Raw genomic sequence first — 18364 nt, forward strand, 5'->3', positions numbered from 1 at the left:
GGATATTTTATTACCTTGTCTGAGTCATTACACAGTTAGCAAAACTAAATTTATCTTTGTTTAAAACTATGAAGTCTAGATTTCAAGTGTTCCTTTATTTTTGTCTCTCAAAAAACTAGCATTTTTTTTACTTGCTTGTTACTTACTTCATCCATCTTCATACATGTGCCAAAATCTGCTAATTTTAGATGTCCATGTTTATCCAAGAGCATGTTGTCAGGCTTCACATCTCTGTGAATTAAACCCATGGAGTGTATGGCATCCAAAGCAAGAACAACTTCAGCAGTATAAAATTTGGCCCATTTTTCAGGTACATCATAGTTACTCATAAGGTTTACAAGGTCTCCACCAGGCATGTACTCCATTACCATGTACAGATACTTATCATCTTGAAAGGCACAAAAGAGCTGGAAAACAAAACAAGAAGGGAAAAAAAATTTTTTTTATTTAAAAAAAGAAAAGAAAGAACAAAAGAGAGAAAGAAAACCAAAACCATTAAGAGAACAAAACCCCAAAATTATTACTGCTATTGAAAAAGATAAATTACTGTATAACCAAAACAGAGTTAAACTTTTGGAAATCTGTGATTTTAGATTTGGACATCTTTAATGGAAAAACCGTTATCAAATAAAACTTTTATATGGGTATCTTCTTCATGCTTACTAACAAAATATGCATAAATGTATCATTTTCCCTCTCAGAGAATACAGGAATCTATTTAAATAGAAATATTTTAAAAGAGAAACAGATTAAGAATGAGGAACATAAAAGGTGAAAGAATGACAAAAGAATAGATAATTTAAAAAAGCCCAGCTTTCTGAAAACAAAACAAATTACTGCACATAACTCACAAAGAAGAGAGCTGAGGAAGCAGGAGAGGTTTAGAAATACCTAAAATGCCAGATTTAGTAGATATAAGAAGAGGGAATAAGTCCCATACCACTGGCAAGAGTAATTCGTAGCCACATTTGGAACTGGGCCTTCTCCTCTCTTCCCTTCCCCATCATCTTGCTCATAATCAACAGCAAGTGGCAGTGATACCTGCACTCAGACTAAAGCAGTGGCACTGGGACCAGAGAAATAGGACACCAAGTTAGGTTGCTACTGATCCCCTGGAGAGACAAGAGAAACCACAAATTCAGAAGGAAAGGTATCTGTACATTCCACCCAACGACATGTCCCACCCCTCCTGAAAGCAACCAATGTAAACAGAAAAGATTTCCACAAATAGGAAAACGAACAAAACCAAGAATCAACATTTCAGAAAAATCAGTATCATGAAATAGAGGCAAAGCAATTCAAGAAACAGAAAGTTAACAGTCAAGGAAATGCTTAAAATAGGACAAACTAAGAACAGCTTTAAAAATGCAAAAATCAATACCCTCAAAAGAGTAACAAGTCACATCAATTAAACAACAGGATGATATGCGGAAAAAAATCTGAAGCTTTGGAATTAAATATACAACTGATGATAAGAGGAAAACAAATTACAGAGCTTGAAAATTGAGCAAAGTAACTTTCTCTGAAGACACTGAAGGATTCAGAGATGAAAAACAGCAAAGTTAGCAAAGCTCCGACATCTAAAAGCAGTCTGGAAGAGAGAAAATAGACCAGAAGAAAAAGGAAAAAAAGAAATAGAAAACAAAAACTTCTAGAAATGAATAAAGTCAAAAATCTAGGGGCTTCCCTAGTGGCGCAGTGGTTGAGAGTCCGCCTGCCGATGCAGGGGACACGGGTTTGTGCCCCGGTCCGGGAGGATCCCGCATGCCGTGGAGCGGCTGGGCCCGTGGGCCGTGGCCGCTGAGCCTGCGCGTCCGGAGCCTGTGCTCCACAGAGGGAGGGGCCGCAGCGCTCACTGAGAGGCCCGCGTACCGCAAAAAAAAGAAAAAAAAATCTAAGATTGAAAGATCTCAAATGAAACAAGAGAGAAACTAAGACAGTCAGTGCTAAGCTCTCAGAAATCCAGCAGAAAAATTCTAAAAGTTTCCAAAGACAAAAAGTACCTTATGTACAAAAACATAAATCATATTGTCAACAAACATCTCAGCCAACACAGAATACAAAAAACAGAGCTGTATCTTTGAAACTTTGAAGGAAAATAATTTTGATCCTAGAATACGGCAGTTTCAAAAAAAATCAATACGATGGCAAAATAAAAATGTATTACATCATTCATATTCTTAGAAATCTGATAACAAACCACTTCTGAAAGAATTGTTCAAGGATATAGTTTGACACAATGAATAAATCCACGTAAGAGAATTACAAGAGACGTAAGAAAAAGGGACAAATAAAGAATCCAGAAAAGCTTATTACTGACATAAAATTAAATATTTATTTGAGAGAGTCAAGCCAAAATCAGAGTAATTTTAAAATGGAAGGTGGTGAGATGCAGGGAATGAAGGGACGAAAAGGCATAAGGCTAGTTACCAAATTGAGAAAGTGTGTGTGTGTGTGTGTGTGTGTGTGTGTGTGATGCTATTAACTCCAAATGATAAAAGGAAAGATGTATATAAATGGAGAGACACTCATGTTCCTGGATAGAAAGACAATAGTATAAAGATGGCAATTCTCTCCAAATTGATCCACAGAATCAATGCAAACTCTAAATCCCAGCAAGTTTTTTTTCCAGAAATTAACAAATTGATTATAAAATTTCTATGGAAATGCAAATAACCCAGAGGAGCCAAAACGATCTTACAACAGAATAAAGCAGGAGCACTGATACTTCCCAATTTCAAAACTCAAAACAAAACTAATGTTTTCAGGATAGTACTGGTATGGTATAAGGACAGACATACAGATCAATGGAACAGAAGTGACAGCCTACAAATAACCCTTATATTTACAGATCAAGAGTTTGTGGGTTTTTTTTTTAACAAAGGTGCCAGAGTAATTTAGTGGTGAAAGAACAGTCTTTTCAATAAATGGTGCTTGAACAATTGGATATTCAAAGACAAAAATATGAACATTTTTAGACCCCTACTTCACATCATACTCAAAAATTAACTCAAAGTAGATCACAGGACTAAATTTAAGAGTTAAAACTAGAAAAATCTTATGAAAAAACAAAGGAGAAAAATCTTTTATCACCTTGGATTAGGCAAAGATTTCTTCTAACACCAAAAACACAATTGACAAAATGAAAAACTGACCACATAAGATTTGATCAAAATAAAAATTTTCTGGCTTCAAAAAATCCTATTAAAAAATGAAAAGACAAATTACAGGTTGGAAAAAATACTAACAAGTGATATATATGATAAAGTATCTAGACTACAGAAAGGACTCCTACAACTCAACAATAAGACAAGTAACAATTTTTTAAAGGGCAAAAATGTGAATAGACATTTCACCAAAGAAGATATATGAGTGGTCAATAAGCACATGAAAAGATGTTAGTCATTGGGGAAATTCTAATTAAAACCACAATGAGATCCCACTTTACACCCACCAGAATGGCCATAATAAAAACGACAGAAAACATCAACTGTTGACAAGAATATGGAGAAACTGGAACCTCATCTATGCTGGTAAGAATGTAAAATGGCACAGCCACTTTGGGAAACAGTTTGGCAGTTTCTTAAAAAGTTAAATATAAATTTCCCACATAACTAAGAATCCCACTCCCAGGTACCTACCCAAGAGAAATGAAGTATGTCCACAAAAGACTTGTATGCAAATGTTCATAGCAGCATTATTCACTATTTATAACAGCCGCAAAGTGGAAACAATTCAAATGTTCATCAAATGGTAAATGGACAAACATAATGGGGTGTTAGCCACATACTCTTTCCACCTCAACTGGGTATATACTGCAATACAATTCTGATGCCAAGCACCTAGAGTTAGCATCACATACCACAAGCTAAGAGGCCTGTCTTTCACAAGACCCTCACTTCAGACATCAGCTGTCCTTCTGTACTTAGGAAGTCCCCAGGCCACCAGCATTTCTGATTAACTAACTACAAATTCTGGAGTTCCCATGACCCACTCAGGTTCGATAATTCACTGGGTTGACTCAAAGAATTCAGGAAAGCACCATACATATGATCAAAGTTTTACTGTAAAGGATACACATAAGGTGAGGTCTGGGAGGGAACAGAGCTTCTGCAACTTCTCCTTGTGGAATCAGGGTGAATCACCATCCCAGTACACCAATGTCTTCACCAACCAGGAAGCTCCACTGAGTGTCAATGTCCACAGCTTTTATTAGGGTCTCATTATATAGGCATGATTAATTAAATCATTGGCCATGTGATTAAACTCAATTTTCAACCCCCTTCCAGTACCCCAAAGGTTGGAAGGCTGAAAGTCCCAATCCTCTAATCACGTGCTCATTCTTTCTAATCATCAGTCCCCATCTCATCCAAAAGTTATCAAAAGGCCACCAGGAGGTGTCTCAATAGCATAACAAAGACACTCTTAACACTCAGGAAATCCAAGAGCTTCTGAAGCTCTTGTGCTAAGAACTGGGGACAAACACCAAATACACTGTTGATCAAACCACATACAATGAGCTATGCTATTCAGCACTAAAAAGAAATGAAATACAAGACATGCTACAATTACAATGTGCATGAACTTCAAAAATAGTATACTAAGGGAAAGAGACAACATGTTGTATGATTCCATTTTTCTGAAATGTCCAGAAAAGGCAAATTATGGAGGCAGAAAGCACACTTGTGGTTACCTGGGGCTGGAGGGGAATGGGAAATGACTGTTAAGTAGGTATAAGTGATCATTTGGGGATGATGAAATGTTCTAAAAATCAGGTTTTAGGGCTTCCCTGGTGGTGCAGTGGTTGAGAGTCCGCCTGCCGATGCAGGGGACACGGGTTCGTGCCCCGGTCCGGGAAGATCCCACGTGCCGCGGGGCGGCTGGGCCCGTGAGCCATGGCCGCTGAGACTGCGCGTCCGGAGCCTGTGCTCCGCAACGGGAGAGACCACAACAGTGAGAGGCCCGCGGACCGCAAAAAAAAAAAAAAAAAAATCAGGTTTTAGTGATGGGTGCACAGCTCCATAAATTTCCTAAAAATCATTTAATTGTACAAGTTGATCGCAAACAATTTAATTATTCGTAAGAGACGAAAACTGGAAACAACCCAAATGTCTATGAACAGGATAAACAAACTGTCATATCCACACAATGGAATACTATTCCGCAATAAAAAGAAATGAACTATTGCTATATCGCATCACGGATAAATCTCAAAACAATTTTGTTGAAGAAAGCCAGATGTGATGGGATTAAAGTTTGATTGAACACTGCAGAAAAAAAGATCAGTGAACTTAAAGACATAGCAGGGGTCCCCCCGCCCCACCCCGGGCCACTGACTGATACCAGTCCACGGCCTGTGAGGAACCAGGCCGAATAGCGGGAGGTGAGTGGCGGGCAGGTGAGTGAGCGAAGCTTCACCTGCCGCTCCCTGTCGCTCGCAGCACCGCCTGAGCCATCCCCTCCTCCCACACCCCGTCCATGGAAAAACTATTTTCCATGAAACCGGTCCCTGGTGCCTAAAAGGTTGGGGACTGCTGAGACATAGCATAAAAACTATACAAAATGAAGCACACCTGAAAAACAAAAACAGAAACAGACTGGGGAAAGAAAAAAACAGTATCAGTTACCTATGGGACAACATCAAGCAAATTATATGTGTAACTGTAGTCTGAGAAAGGGGTTGAGGGGTAAATGGATGGAAAGTGAGACAGAAAAAATATTTGAGAAAATAATGGTCAAAATTTTCTCAAACTTGGTAAAATCTGTAAACCCATAGGTCTAAGAAGCCAGTCAGGGTTCATATCCAAAATAAAAACAATTCCTACAAATCTTTTTTTTCATTTGACAGACAACCTAATGGGAAAATGAGCAAGAGACTTAAACAGGCATTTCACAAAAGAGAATGTTCAACTATGTAAAGGTAGTAAATCTCACCAATAAACTGGAGTAACCTGGATAAGAGATATTCAATGGTTTCACTTATATAAAGTTCAATAAACAGGAAAAATATAGTTTCTTAGTGCTTGTTTAGGTGGTATACTGGAAAGAAAACAATGAAACAATTACTAATAAAGCCAGAAGAACATTTATTTTGGGGGGAACACATGGAGGTATTGATTGGGAAAGAGCACAAGGGGACTTAACAGAGTACATACTGGCAATGTTTATTTTTGACCTGAGTCGTGAATACATGGGTGTTTGCTTTGCAATAAATCATTCTGCTGCTTTTTTATGTACTTTTCTATGCATGTTACAAATAAAACCACTTTAAAAAAATAAGCAGAACTCAAAGAGAAACTTATAACTTCAAGTGAGTTTATAGGTATCTCTCTCCTTATCCTCTCATTATCCAATATTCAAACAGAGATACCTGTATTGGAAAATAAGGACTGACAATAGAAGTCAGGAAGGTAAAGAAACTAGAAAAGAACAATATAAACCCAAAGAAAACAGTAGCTAGAAAAAAAAAATTTTTAAGCAGGAAATAACTAAAAAGAAAGCCAAAAAGGTATATTTTGTAAATAAAACGAAAAACACGTTAAGACCAAAAAGTTTACAAATATGCCATTCAACAGAAAAGTGAAAAAGACAGAGTCACAGAAAATATAAACGAACTCAAGAAATTAAAAAACCTGAATCAGTCAACAATCATATGAAAAATTAAAAGGTTGGTAGAAGATCCAGTTGGGAAGGAGGAAGGGAGAAATTTAAACACAGGAATGGCATAAATTAATTTTAGGATAGCAGCTATCTCTCAGAAGAAAGGCAGGGAAAAAAGATTGGGCCAGAGAACAAAAAGTATTTCAATCACTTTGCTGTACAGCAGAAACTAACACAACATTGTAAATCAACTATATTTCAATAAAATAAATATTTTTTAAAAGTATTTCAACAGTTCGTGTAATGTTTAGTACTTCAAAATTAGAAGATTAAAATTAAGTATGGTAACATTTGCTAAATGTGTGTGTGAAATTTGCTAAATGTGTGTAAGACTGAAACCAAAGAAAGTTTCCAGATGCCTTATTTGTTAGACAAGCAAGAAAAGCTATTTACCAATGGTGAATACTTAAATTGTGTTTGGTCTTGCATCAGCTGAAGAAATGTGTCTAGGGAAAATCAACTTTAAGACTAAATCTTTCAGCAACAACAGTTGTTCAAAGAGTTGAGAACACTGGGAGCAATATTAATCATCAATTTAAAAACAAGACAAATGATTTCAAGTGTTTTTCCTTGACTCTTGATGAGTCAACAGATATTATCAATACTATTCAGTAGTTACTGTTTATTGGAGGAGTGCCAAGTTTGAAGTTGAATACAGAATTAACCTCTATGAACAGTCCGCATAGATCAACTACAGACAAAAATACTTTAAAAGAAGTTGAACAAACATTAATTCAGTACAACCTGAAGTGATACCTGGTAAGGTGTGTTACAACAGACGCTGGTAAAAATATATGTGGAACAGAAAAAGGCTTAGTTGGACAAATTTACAAAGCTTGTGAAAATGTATGCTGTTCAAAGTCTATGGTTATTTTTCGTAATATTGATCAATAGGTACAGTGTGGAAAATATATTTGAATCTCATGTGTTAATAAATAAGTAGTATTGATGGTGTTATTTGCTCTTGTTGACTTAACCATCACCATCAGTTCTGTGAATTTTTGCCAGAAATAGAAGCTGAATATCCTGACTAACCCTGCTACACAGCAGTTCAATGGCTTAGCAGTGGTAAAGTTTTACTGCAATTATTTGAGCTCAGAGGTGAGACTGAAATTTGTCTGATCAAGAACCACACTCAACCACTATGACTGAACTGAATAGCTTTGGAAATTAGCTTTAGCTGCAACTTGATAATGTTTCTTAATACCTAAATGACCTAAAATGGCAAGGCAAAACAGCGCTATGTGCAAAACTTATTCTATGACACAATCATTTTTATGACAACTAACATCAAGCTACTGTATATACTTTCCCATGCTATCAAAATCAAAACAATACATGAGATCTCCATTCCTACACAAATTTGCAGTGGATATATTTTCTGATCTCAGACTACAGTTTCACAGTTCCAGCAGCATTTTTTGGACATGAATGTAAGTACAAAGGAAATATCCATTTAATAATCCATTTGAACTTTGCAACTGAGAAGCTTCTACCCAACCTTCAATTGGAATTGATTAACCTGCAATGTAATGACAGTGCTAAAAGGTAAACTTCAAGAGAAGAATTTAACAGAATTCTATAAACGCCTTCCAAGTCGTAGATACGCTCAATCAAAACCACGTACTCAAGGTCAACACCAAGAGTCACAAATGAGAGATTAGTATGTACCCTTGATATGATGTGATGAAAATGGCACTTTACCTCTGTAGTTTTTCTCTCAAAAACCCATAACCCTGGTCTAAATAATGAGGAAAACATCGAATTCCAGTAACAGAGCATACACATCCTACAATAAAACTGAGAAGTATTCTCAAAGCTATAAAGGTCATCAAAAACAAGGAAAGTCAGAAACTGTCACAGCCAAGAGGAGCCTAAGAAGATATGATAACTAAATGTTACATGCTATCTTGGTTGATCCTGGAACAGAAAAAGCACGTTAGGCAAAAACTAGGAAAAATCTGAATAAATTATGGACTTTAGTTACTAATAATGTATCAATATTGGTTCATTCATTGTAACAATGTACCTTACTAAAGCAAGATGTTACTAATAGGGGAAAACGGTACAGGGGGTATATGGGAGCTCTCTACTATCTGCTCAATTTTTCTGTAAATTTTTAAAACTGTGTTTAAAAAGAAAGTCTACTGATAAAAAATAAATCATATGCTGGTGGATAATAGTATTTAGCAGTAACTAGCTGTGTGAAAATATATTTTCTGATAAGATAAATATGTAAAATCATTTTATACATCAGTATTAATAGAACATCTACAATCGACTTTGATAGGAAACACTAATTGTGAACCCCAATTTTGCAAACTGTTATTGCCTCAGAAAATAATTTCATTCTTCTCCCTAACAGACCTGTATTTTTTCAATTGTATTATTATATTTTGAATTTCATCACTAAAAAATTTGTACAAATTTGTTTGCTTGTTATGTAAGTACCTACATAATATCTTTGATTTTGCCTCTTGGGCCACAAAGTCTAAAATATTTACTATCTAGCTCTTTACAAAAAATGTGTGCCAATTTCTGGTGTGACTGAAACAAGACTGGCCATGACTGCTGTTGAAGCTGAGTGAACAATACACGGGGACTCAATATACTTTCTTTCTTCTTTGGGATATGTTTGAAATGTATCATGATAAATTTTTAAAATTAAAAAATATATCACTAAATACATTGAAATTTTTCCTTGAAAGATTTGCAAGCAAGTTCAAACAAGCCTCATGGAATGAATAGTTTCTACTTTACATAAACTGTACCAAAGCGCAGAAAAAAGTGGTGTGCTTTCCAACTGTGTCTGTTAGGGTAATCTCACTACGATATGAAAACCAACCAGAAAAGTCTATGTTAAAAATAAATTAAATTAAAGGTCATATGTCACTTATGCCAATAGATGGATAATTACTTAAAATATAAGTAAGTCAAATTTGGTATTCTATTGAAAATATATTACAGCAAATAGCACTTACTTTAGATTTTACACTACCCTGAAATTTACTTTTTGTGTGTACTATAATAACAGATTAAGCAAGAAAACCATCTCAAAAGATGCTGAAGGAAACATTTCAAATACTTTAACATTACTCCTGATAAAAAATATTTGATAAGCTAAGAACAGATGGGCAGGCCAAATCCTTTACTGTCTTAACCAGAAAGCTTCAGCAAACATCAGATTTAATAGTTAACCATCAGAGCTCTACCCACTGAAGTTTAAAAAAAAAAGATAAGGATGAAAAATTTCTACTATTCAATGCTACACTGAAAGACTGAGCCAATTCTATTTTTTTTCCTGTATGCTGAATATCTACATATTTTAAAAATTACTTTCTTATACATAAGTTTCTTCTGATGCTATTTTGGGAGAAAAAGTAATACGGCTTTACTGAAGATCAATCTCTATACAAAGAGATATACTATTATTGTTATGGGAAGACCTAATTGTTCAAAATAGTAAAAACAATCCCCCCCCAAAAAGCCTACTAATTTAAGCAATGCAAGTCAAAATTTTAACTGTTTTTAACAGAATGAAAGGCTGATTCTAACTTTATAGAGAAAAATTTTAAGAACTGCCAAAAAACTATTATAAAATGAGAATAATGAGAGGAGACATGCCCTACCAGATACTAAAATAAATGAAAAACTACAGAAATTAAAACAATGATTTTAGTGTATAAACCAATAACAAATCAAAGTAATGGCAAACAGTCCAAAAGAGAAATTCATGTGTATACATGAATACACATGAGTGATATACAGGACCTTACATTTACTTCATGGGGAAAACATGGGCTTTTCCACAAATGGCACTGGGGAAATTGGCTACCCATTTGGGAAAAATAAATCCTACTTCATAATAAAAATAATAAATTCCTAGTGACTTAGAAATAGAACCCCCCCCCCAAAAATTAAAACATAAAAAGTTAAAGAAAGTATAAGAGAATATTTTTATAATCTTGAGGATTATAAACTCCCCATCTTAGGGATAGGGACGGTGTTGCCAGCAAAAATTAAAATATGCAATCTACAGATCTGACTACATCTAAATTTAAAAATTCAGTAAACAACAGACAAGTAAAAGTCCAAGAGAATATATTTCCAACATATATAACAAAGGATTAATATCCATAATGTATTAACATTCTAACAAACCAATTTTAAAAAAGCAAAACAACACATTAGAAAATGGGATAAGCAGTGGAGAAGGAATACAAATTACTAATAAGCATACGAAATATGCTGAACCTCATAATAAAAAAACGCAGCTTAACACAATAACATCTTATTTCTCAAGGATGCAACAAATAAAAATTTAAAATAATTACAATATGCATCATTTGCTAAAAATTTAGTGAAATAAAACATCTATTGGACAATTAAGAGTGTAATAAAAACTTGTAAAAAACCTTTCTTTACAAGGCAATTTGGCAATATCAAACAGAATGTCCAATGTGCACACCATATGTCCTAGCAATTCCAATGCTAGGAATCTATTCTAAAGAAATATTCACACATGTACAAAAGATGGACCTACAAGCAAGGTTAACTCCATGTGAAGGACAGAAAACGTACAAGACAGGTCTGGAACACTCTGTTATATATCAAGATGGCAAGCTAGCTATCGAAGACTAACTAAGGCTCTGTCAAAAGGACTCAGAGCCAACCTGAACATGATCACTGCCAAAGGTGTCACAATTTGAGTATGAATAACATAAAGGAGTGAAACACATCAAATAGGTTTTAAGTCCATGAGTTTAAACTGATACTTCTCCCAAACTGGTCACCTTTGAGTATAAAAGTAAACTAATCCCTTATTTTGAAAACTGGTAAATACAGGGTAAGAATAAAGTATTTATCCTGTCCTTCCTCTGTGACCTGTACTACTGGGTAACCAAGTAAATTCCTTACTTCACAGTCAAATAAAAGGCTGAATTAGGAATCCCAATAATGTTTTACATTATAGGTAATATGAGAATTTTCAAAAATGTTAATGTAGAATTTTTCCCCCTCTTCAAGATAAGCTGATTATTGTTCCTATTATGGAAATCATGAGAAAGAGTAGGTGGGGAACAATGGCATATTGGTAATCAATCCAATTCTTTATAAAGGAATTAAAAAAGAAAAAGTTGCAAGTAATACTTGCTTTTATACAACAATTAAGTATTACATGTCATGTCTATATAACACACTATTTAGGAAGATTAAACAAGTGTAATGAATCAGATCTTATTAAAAAATAACTGCACTGTCATTACGTGAATGAGATATAGGACTTTCAGCATGCAAAATCAATTCTTACAAATAATAAGCACTTATAAAAAGGGGAAATAAACTTATAAAAGTTAGTATGCTTACCTGAACCACCCAGGGACTGTTGGCAAAGGCCATAATATCTCGTTCCTCCCAGAAAAAAGCAGAATCTGACCTTTTAATCATTTCAAACTTACTAAGAAGCTTCATAGCATAAACTTTCTGTGATGCCTTATGACGAACCTGTTGATTTTTTAAAACACAAGAATTAATTCTTTAATTTTATGAGAAAATGGTGAACAACAGATCATACTATAATGCTGTTCTTAAAGACTTTAGTTACAAAACAAAATGATCCTTAGCTAACTAATAAAAAGTAAAAACATAACATTTTTAATGAAAGAGAGGAGAAAATTCCCCACAGCCTAAATATTTCATGAAATATACAATACCTTTAAATGCTAGATTCAATATATAACTACCTCATTTCATCTGAATAAAACTGAATTCATGAACCTTCATTCCCTCATGTTAATTAAGCTAACCAATTTTAAGAATAAGATGTTGTTAAATGAGAAACTTGTAAGATATGTACATGTATCCATCACGATCTGACCATAAGCACCTAATAAATTTAGATATCAAGGGTTATTTTTGACTTTGTTAAGTCATCCTTATTTCTTCCTAGTATCCTATTTAAAAGCTTATTTTTTTAAAGGGAAAAACTACCAATAATATGGTTATTTGATCAATTCTTATCTTCTTCATTAGACTGCTAATTCCATAAGGGCAAGGACAGTGTCCATTTTTGACCATCATTTAAATCCTAGAATATAACATAGCAAACTCTACCACAGAGCCAATAAATATTTAATGAATGATTATAAAAGTTAACATCTACTGGATAATTAATAATAAATAATAACTGTTAACATTTATACTTGGATATCTAGTACGATGACCAAAACTGAACTCCAAATCTTCTCCCCTGAATTTATTTCTCCTATAGTCTTCTCTATTTTAGTAAATGGCATCTTCATTCTTCTAACTGCTCTGGCTAAAAACCTCTGGCTCCTCTTTTTCTCATATAGCTCATAAAAACTCATCAGCAAATCACATCAGTCCTACCTTCAGTTTCAGAATCCAACCATTTCTAACTACCTCCACTGATACCACACTGGTCTGACATTTTTCACAGGCATACCTTGTTTTATTGCACTTAGTAGATATTACATTTTTTACAAACTGAAGGTTTGTGGCAACACTGTGTCGAGCAAGTCTGTTGGTGCCATTTTTCCAATAGCATTTGCTTACTTCATGTCTCTGTGTCACATTTTGGTAATTCTCACAATATTTCAGACTTTTTCATTGTCATTATTATATTTTTTATGGTGATCTGTGATCAGTAACTGTTCTGGGGTGCCCCAAACCATGCTCATATAAGACAGCAAACTTAATCAATAAATGTTTTTTGAGCTCTGACTGCTCCACTGACCTGCTGTTCCCCTGTCTCTTTCCCTCATCTTGGGCCTTCTCATTCTCTGAGACACAACAATATCGAAATTAGGCCAACTGATGATCCTACAACGGCCTGTACGTGTTCAGATGAAAGGAAGTCGCACATCTCTCATTTTAAAGCAAAAGCTAGAAATGATGAGACTTAGTAAGAAAGGCATGATGAAAGCCAAGAGAGGTTGAAAGCTAGGCCTCTTGTGCCAGTTAGCCAAGTTGTGAATGCAAAGAAAAAGTTCTTGAAGGAAATTAAAAGTGCTACCCCAGTGAACACACAAATGATAAGAATGCAAAACAGCATTATTGCTGATATGGAGAAAGTTCAGGTGGTCTGAATAGAAGATCAAACCAGCCACAACATTCCCATAAACCAAAGCCTAATCCAGAGCAAGGCTCTAACTCTCTTCAATTCTATGAAGGCTGAGAAAGGTGAGGAAGATGCAGAAGAGAAGTCTGAAGCTAGCAGTAGTTGGTTGCCCGTGAACTTTCCCCATAATGTCAAAGAGCAAGGTGAAGCAGCAAGTGCTAATGTAGGAGATGCAGCAACTTATCCAAAAGATGTAGCTGAGATAACTAATGAAGGTGGCTACGCTAAACAACAGATCTTCACTGTACATGAAATAGCCTTATACTGGAAGAAGAAGCCATCTAGAACTTTCATAGTTAGAAAGAAGTCAATATCTGTCTTCAAAGCTTCAAAGTACAGGCTGACTCTCATGTTAGGAGCTAATGCAGCTGGTGACTTTTAAGTTGAAGCCAGTGTTCCTTTACCATTCCGAAAATCCTAGGGCCTGTAAGAATTATGCCAATCTACTGTCTATGCCTTATAAATGGAACAATGAAGTCTAGATGACAGCACATCTGTTGCCAACATAGTTTACTAAATATTTTAAGCCCACTGGTGAGACCTATGCTCAGAAAAAAGATTCCTTTCAAATTATTATTTCTCATTAACAATGCACCTGGTCACCCAAGAGCTCTGATGGAGATGTACGATTATATTAATGTTGTTTTCATGCTTGCTAACACAACATCCATTCTGCTGCCCATGGATCAAACAGTCATTTCGACTTTCAAGTCTTATTATTTAAGAAATACATTTTGTAAGGCTATAGCTGCCATAGACAGCAATTCCCCTGATGGATCTGGGCATAGTCAACTAAAAACTTTCTGGAAAGCATTCACCACTCTAGATGCCAGAAGGACATTCGTGATTCAAGGGAAGAGGTCAAAATATCAACATTAACAGGAGTTTGGAAGAAGTTGATTCCAACCCTCATGGACGATTTTGAGGGGTTCAAGACTACAGCGAAGGAAGTTACTGCAGACGTGGGGGAAACAGACTCATTGTTCTCTACCCCAGAACTCGATTTGATTTCTCCTGAGAAGATATCATAACTTGCAATTTTTTGATGCTGTTTCCTTGTATTGTCTGAGTCCCATATTAGAATGTAAGCTCAACAAAGGTAGGGATTATCCAAAGAGGAAATAGCAAAGGTATACCAGAGAGCAACTGCTACAGGGTTGATAACAAAACAGAGACACCAGATGTTAAACAGCATTGCAGGCACATTCAATTTCCAGCCAAAAAAAGAGTGGAGAAACCTTGATGATTTCCTGGACATCGAGGTGAGACATCTTAGGAGAAAGAACCATGCTCTAAAGCAAGGCCTACTCTAGCACTACCTAACAAAGCCTTATAATACCAAACCCTAAAAGATCAAAAGGGGAGTAGAGTTTGGAGTCCTTAAAAGGACTTGGGAAACAATTTGGTCTTTAAACACATCTACATTTACAAAGTAAAAAACTAAGGCTCCAAAAGTTAAGGGTTAACAGCAAGTAACTGGACAGCTTATTAAAATGAAAATCAACACTTGTCAAAGAAAAATAACAAAATTCTGAGTCTCTATCACATATCAAAAAGGACCTGTACATAATTTTAAAATTACCTGACAGGCAAAGAGGAAAATGTGACTCATCATCAAGAAAAAAGCAGTCAATAGCAAACATCTCCAAAAGATGTTGGATTTAGCTAACAAATACTTTTAATATTTCTTATAAATATGTCTAAAGACCTAAAAGACAGTATGCTAAAGAAAAAAAGGAAAAAATAGTCTCAATGAATGAACAGAAGTAAATACCAACAGAGAAATGGAAACTAAAAAAAGAACCAATTGGAAATTCTATAACTGAAAAATAACTAAAATGGAAAATTCTTTGGAAAGCCTTAACAGAGAATGGAGATAGAAGGACATTCAGTGAACCTGAACACAAATCAATTTTGAGAATAAAGAGAAAAATGAATAAATGAAAATGAATAGAGACTTAAGGGCCTACAAGACAATTTTAAACAGTCTGAAATATGTGTAAATATAAATGGAATAAATACACAATTCACAGGCAGAGATTATGAGAATTAAAAAGCAAAACCTAACTTCATATATTTTAAATATAAGATCAAACAGGTTAAAAATAAAAAGATAGGAAAAGATACATCATGCGAACAGCAAGGGTAAGAAAGTAGACAGAGCAATATTAATAACAAAGTAGACTTCAAGGCAAAGAGAAAAAAAGGATAATTCAGATAAAAGGAGTAATAATTCATCAGGAAGGCATGAAAAATTCTAAATATGTTTGTATCTAATAAATAAGCTTAAAAATTCATGAAGCAAAAATTGACAGAACTAAAGAAAGAAACAGGCAAATCCTAATTTCAGCTGGAAATTTTAACATCTCTTCTCAGTACTTTATATAACAAATAAATAAAACATCAATATGGATAGAAAGAAAATACAGCCCAGGATGAAAACTACCTAATCAAATTATAATTAGAAAGGTTATTATATCAATGGGTTATATCACTTATTATTTTGAAATACTTTGAAATTTACAGTATTTTAAAATATTTTGAAATTTAAAGTGTTTTGATATACTGTAACTTTACATGAAAAGAATCCTATATGCCAAGGGCCAAATAAGTTATGATGAGGGTCACAGATTATATCCATCTTCTATATTAAATTACTAAACTGGAAAAACAATTCCTTTGATTTGTATGGTGTTATGCCATTTATAGAATGCTGAAAATAAATATATGGGAAAGCAATATGAAAACATGGGTGGGAGGGTGGGGCATTAGAGTATGAAGGACCCTAGTCTTAAAAGTAGAAATCCCTTCCACAGTAGATAGACCAGATTCTTACTTAGCAAATTATCTCAAAGCAAATGCTCACTCCAGCAATGCTTTTAATAAAATGTTGTGGTTTTTTTTTTTAAGCTTAAAATACTACTAAAAAGAGACAGCTAAGGTACTCTCTTTTCTGTATTTATGCCATTTTTCAAATGTTCACTTATTCTAAGAATAAATCGGATTTCAATGTTATCTTAACTTCATTAGAAAAAGCAATCATATAACAGTAAGAGCCAATTAATTTATACCATAATATTATTTATGCTTGACTCAGACCATGACAAGAGTTTTAAGAATTCTGCTATAAAGAACAGCTATGAACAGAAACTAAAAGATATGTGTCAGCTAGTAGGAAATAGTTAAACACTTATTTATGTTTAATCTTTTATATATGAATTACCTAAACAAAAACAAACCTAGAGAAAAGAGCCGTTCATTCAAATAAACAAAAACACAGGCATAAGATGATTTTCTGAACATGAGAAAAATGCCTGTTCTTGGTGCTTTATTCTTGGTGATTCTTTATGCAAAACTGTTTCCCTTTCTGTGCTTCCAAAATGCTTACAATAATCTAATATCAAAATTAGCTGTGTACATGTCTGCTTCATAAGCTCCTTTAAGAACAGAATACAATACAAACTTTCATTTGTGAGGCTGCCTAGTGGTTGGCACAATGCTGAATTATCCAATTTAACAAATTCAGCAAAATTATAGCTATGAGATCTATAAAACTTTTAATAAATAAAGACAATTTTGGTTAGATATTCTAGTTAATGAGGCCTGAATTTCATTTAAACTACTGTAATAGAACTCTTCACAGGCTCATAACACAAGAGTCAGGAACCACCAGCTTGCAGTCTCTGACTTTATCTACAGAACAAACATTAAGAGGCAATAGTTGTATTCATGCCAAACGTCTGCCTCATACCTTAAAATACATTAGTACTAGTATTACAAAGTACTATGGTAAAGCACTGTTATTTTAGGAAAGCTGGTTTCCACTGACCTTCCTTGTGAGGATGTCTCCTTCTGAATGATTCTATTATAATCTTCCTCAGCATCTCTGTACGTTCCCCTTTGTTCTCTAGCTCTTTCTCCTTTATTCAATATGGATGGATAAATAGATATAGTAGCGATTCATTACAACAATGCAGAGAGTATTGCTTAAAAGCATGGATGTAGATGTCAACAAACCTGGGCAAAAGTCCTAACTATGAACTATGTGGCCAATTCACTTAATCTCTCTAAATTTCAGTGAATTCACCTACTTAAGAATCTCACAGAATTGTTGAAAAGATAAAACAAGATAATGAATATAAATACTTAGCACACAGAATATAGTCTATGAAAATGTTAGTAATTCCACCATAGACAAATGGAACTCAGTTCATTCTGTTATGAAACTTTACATGTGTCTCCCCTATGTCACTAGTCCATGATTACCTAAAGGACAAAAATATTGCTTCTCTTCCAATGTCTCTATTTGTTAGAGAGAAGAATGCTATATTCCTAGTTTCTAATTTTAAAAGTGGATGAATGCAAAAGTACCAGCTAATTGGCTATAGGTATGTGGAAAAAAAAAAGATAATAAGGGTCAAAACAGTTAACAGTTTTATCTCAGCTGATGGAATTCTGAGGGATTTTTATATTCTTAGATTTGTTTATTTGTGCTTTTTATAGCTAATATGTACTTCTTTAAAAAAAATTTTTTTAAGTAGATGAAACATTCCTAAGTGTAGCTAG

At 34.4% G+C, this 18364-nt stretch overlaps 1 protein-coding gene across 2 annotated transcripts in view; it reads right to left on the reverse strand.

The window, feature by feature from the left end:
* The window catches only part of ROCK2 (Rho associated coiled-coil containing protein kinase 2), a 141548-nt gene that overhangs the window by 55374 nt on the left and 67810 nt on the right, over positions 1-18364 (reverse strand). For both annotated transcript variants that reach the window (XM_028497012.2, XM_007127626.4), the window contains exons 4-5: positions 12025-12162; positions 147-407 (exon numbers count right to left, since the gene is read on the reverse strand). In XM_028497012.2, the coding sequence (XP_028352813.1) occupies positions 147-407; positions 12025-12162 (399 nt within the window). The remainder of the gene's footprint in view (positions 1-146; positions 408-12024; positions 12163-18364) is intronic.

The sequence above is a fragment of the Physeter macrocephalus genome, chromosome 12 (genome assembly GCF_002837175.3).
Source record: "Physeter macrocephalus isolate SW-GA chromosome 12, ASM283717v5, whole genome shotgun sequence".
Taxonomy (NCBI): Eukaryota; Metazoa; Chordata; class Mammalia; order Artiodactyla; family Physeteridae; genus Physeter; species Physeter macrocephalus.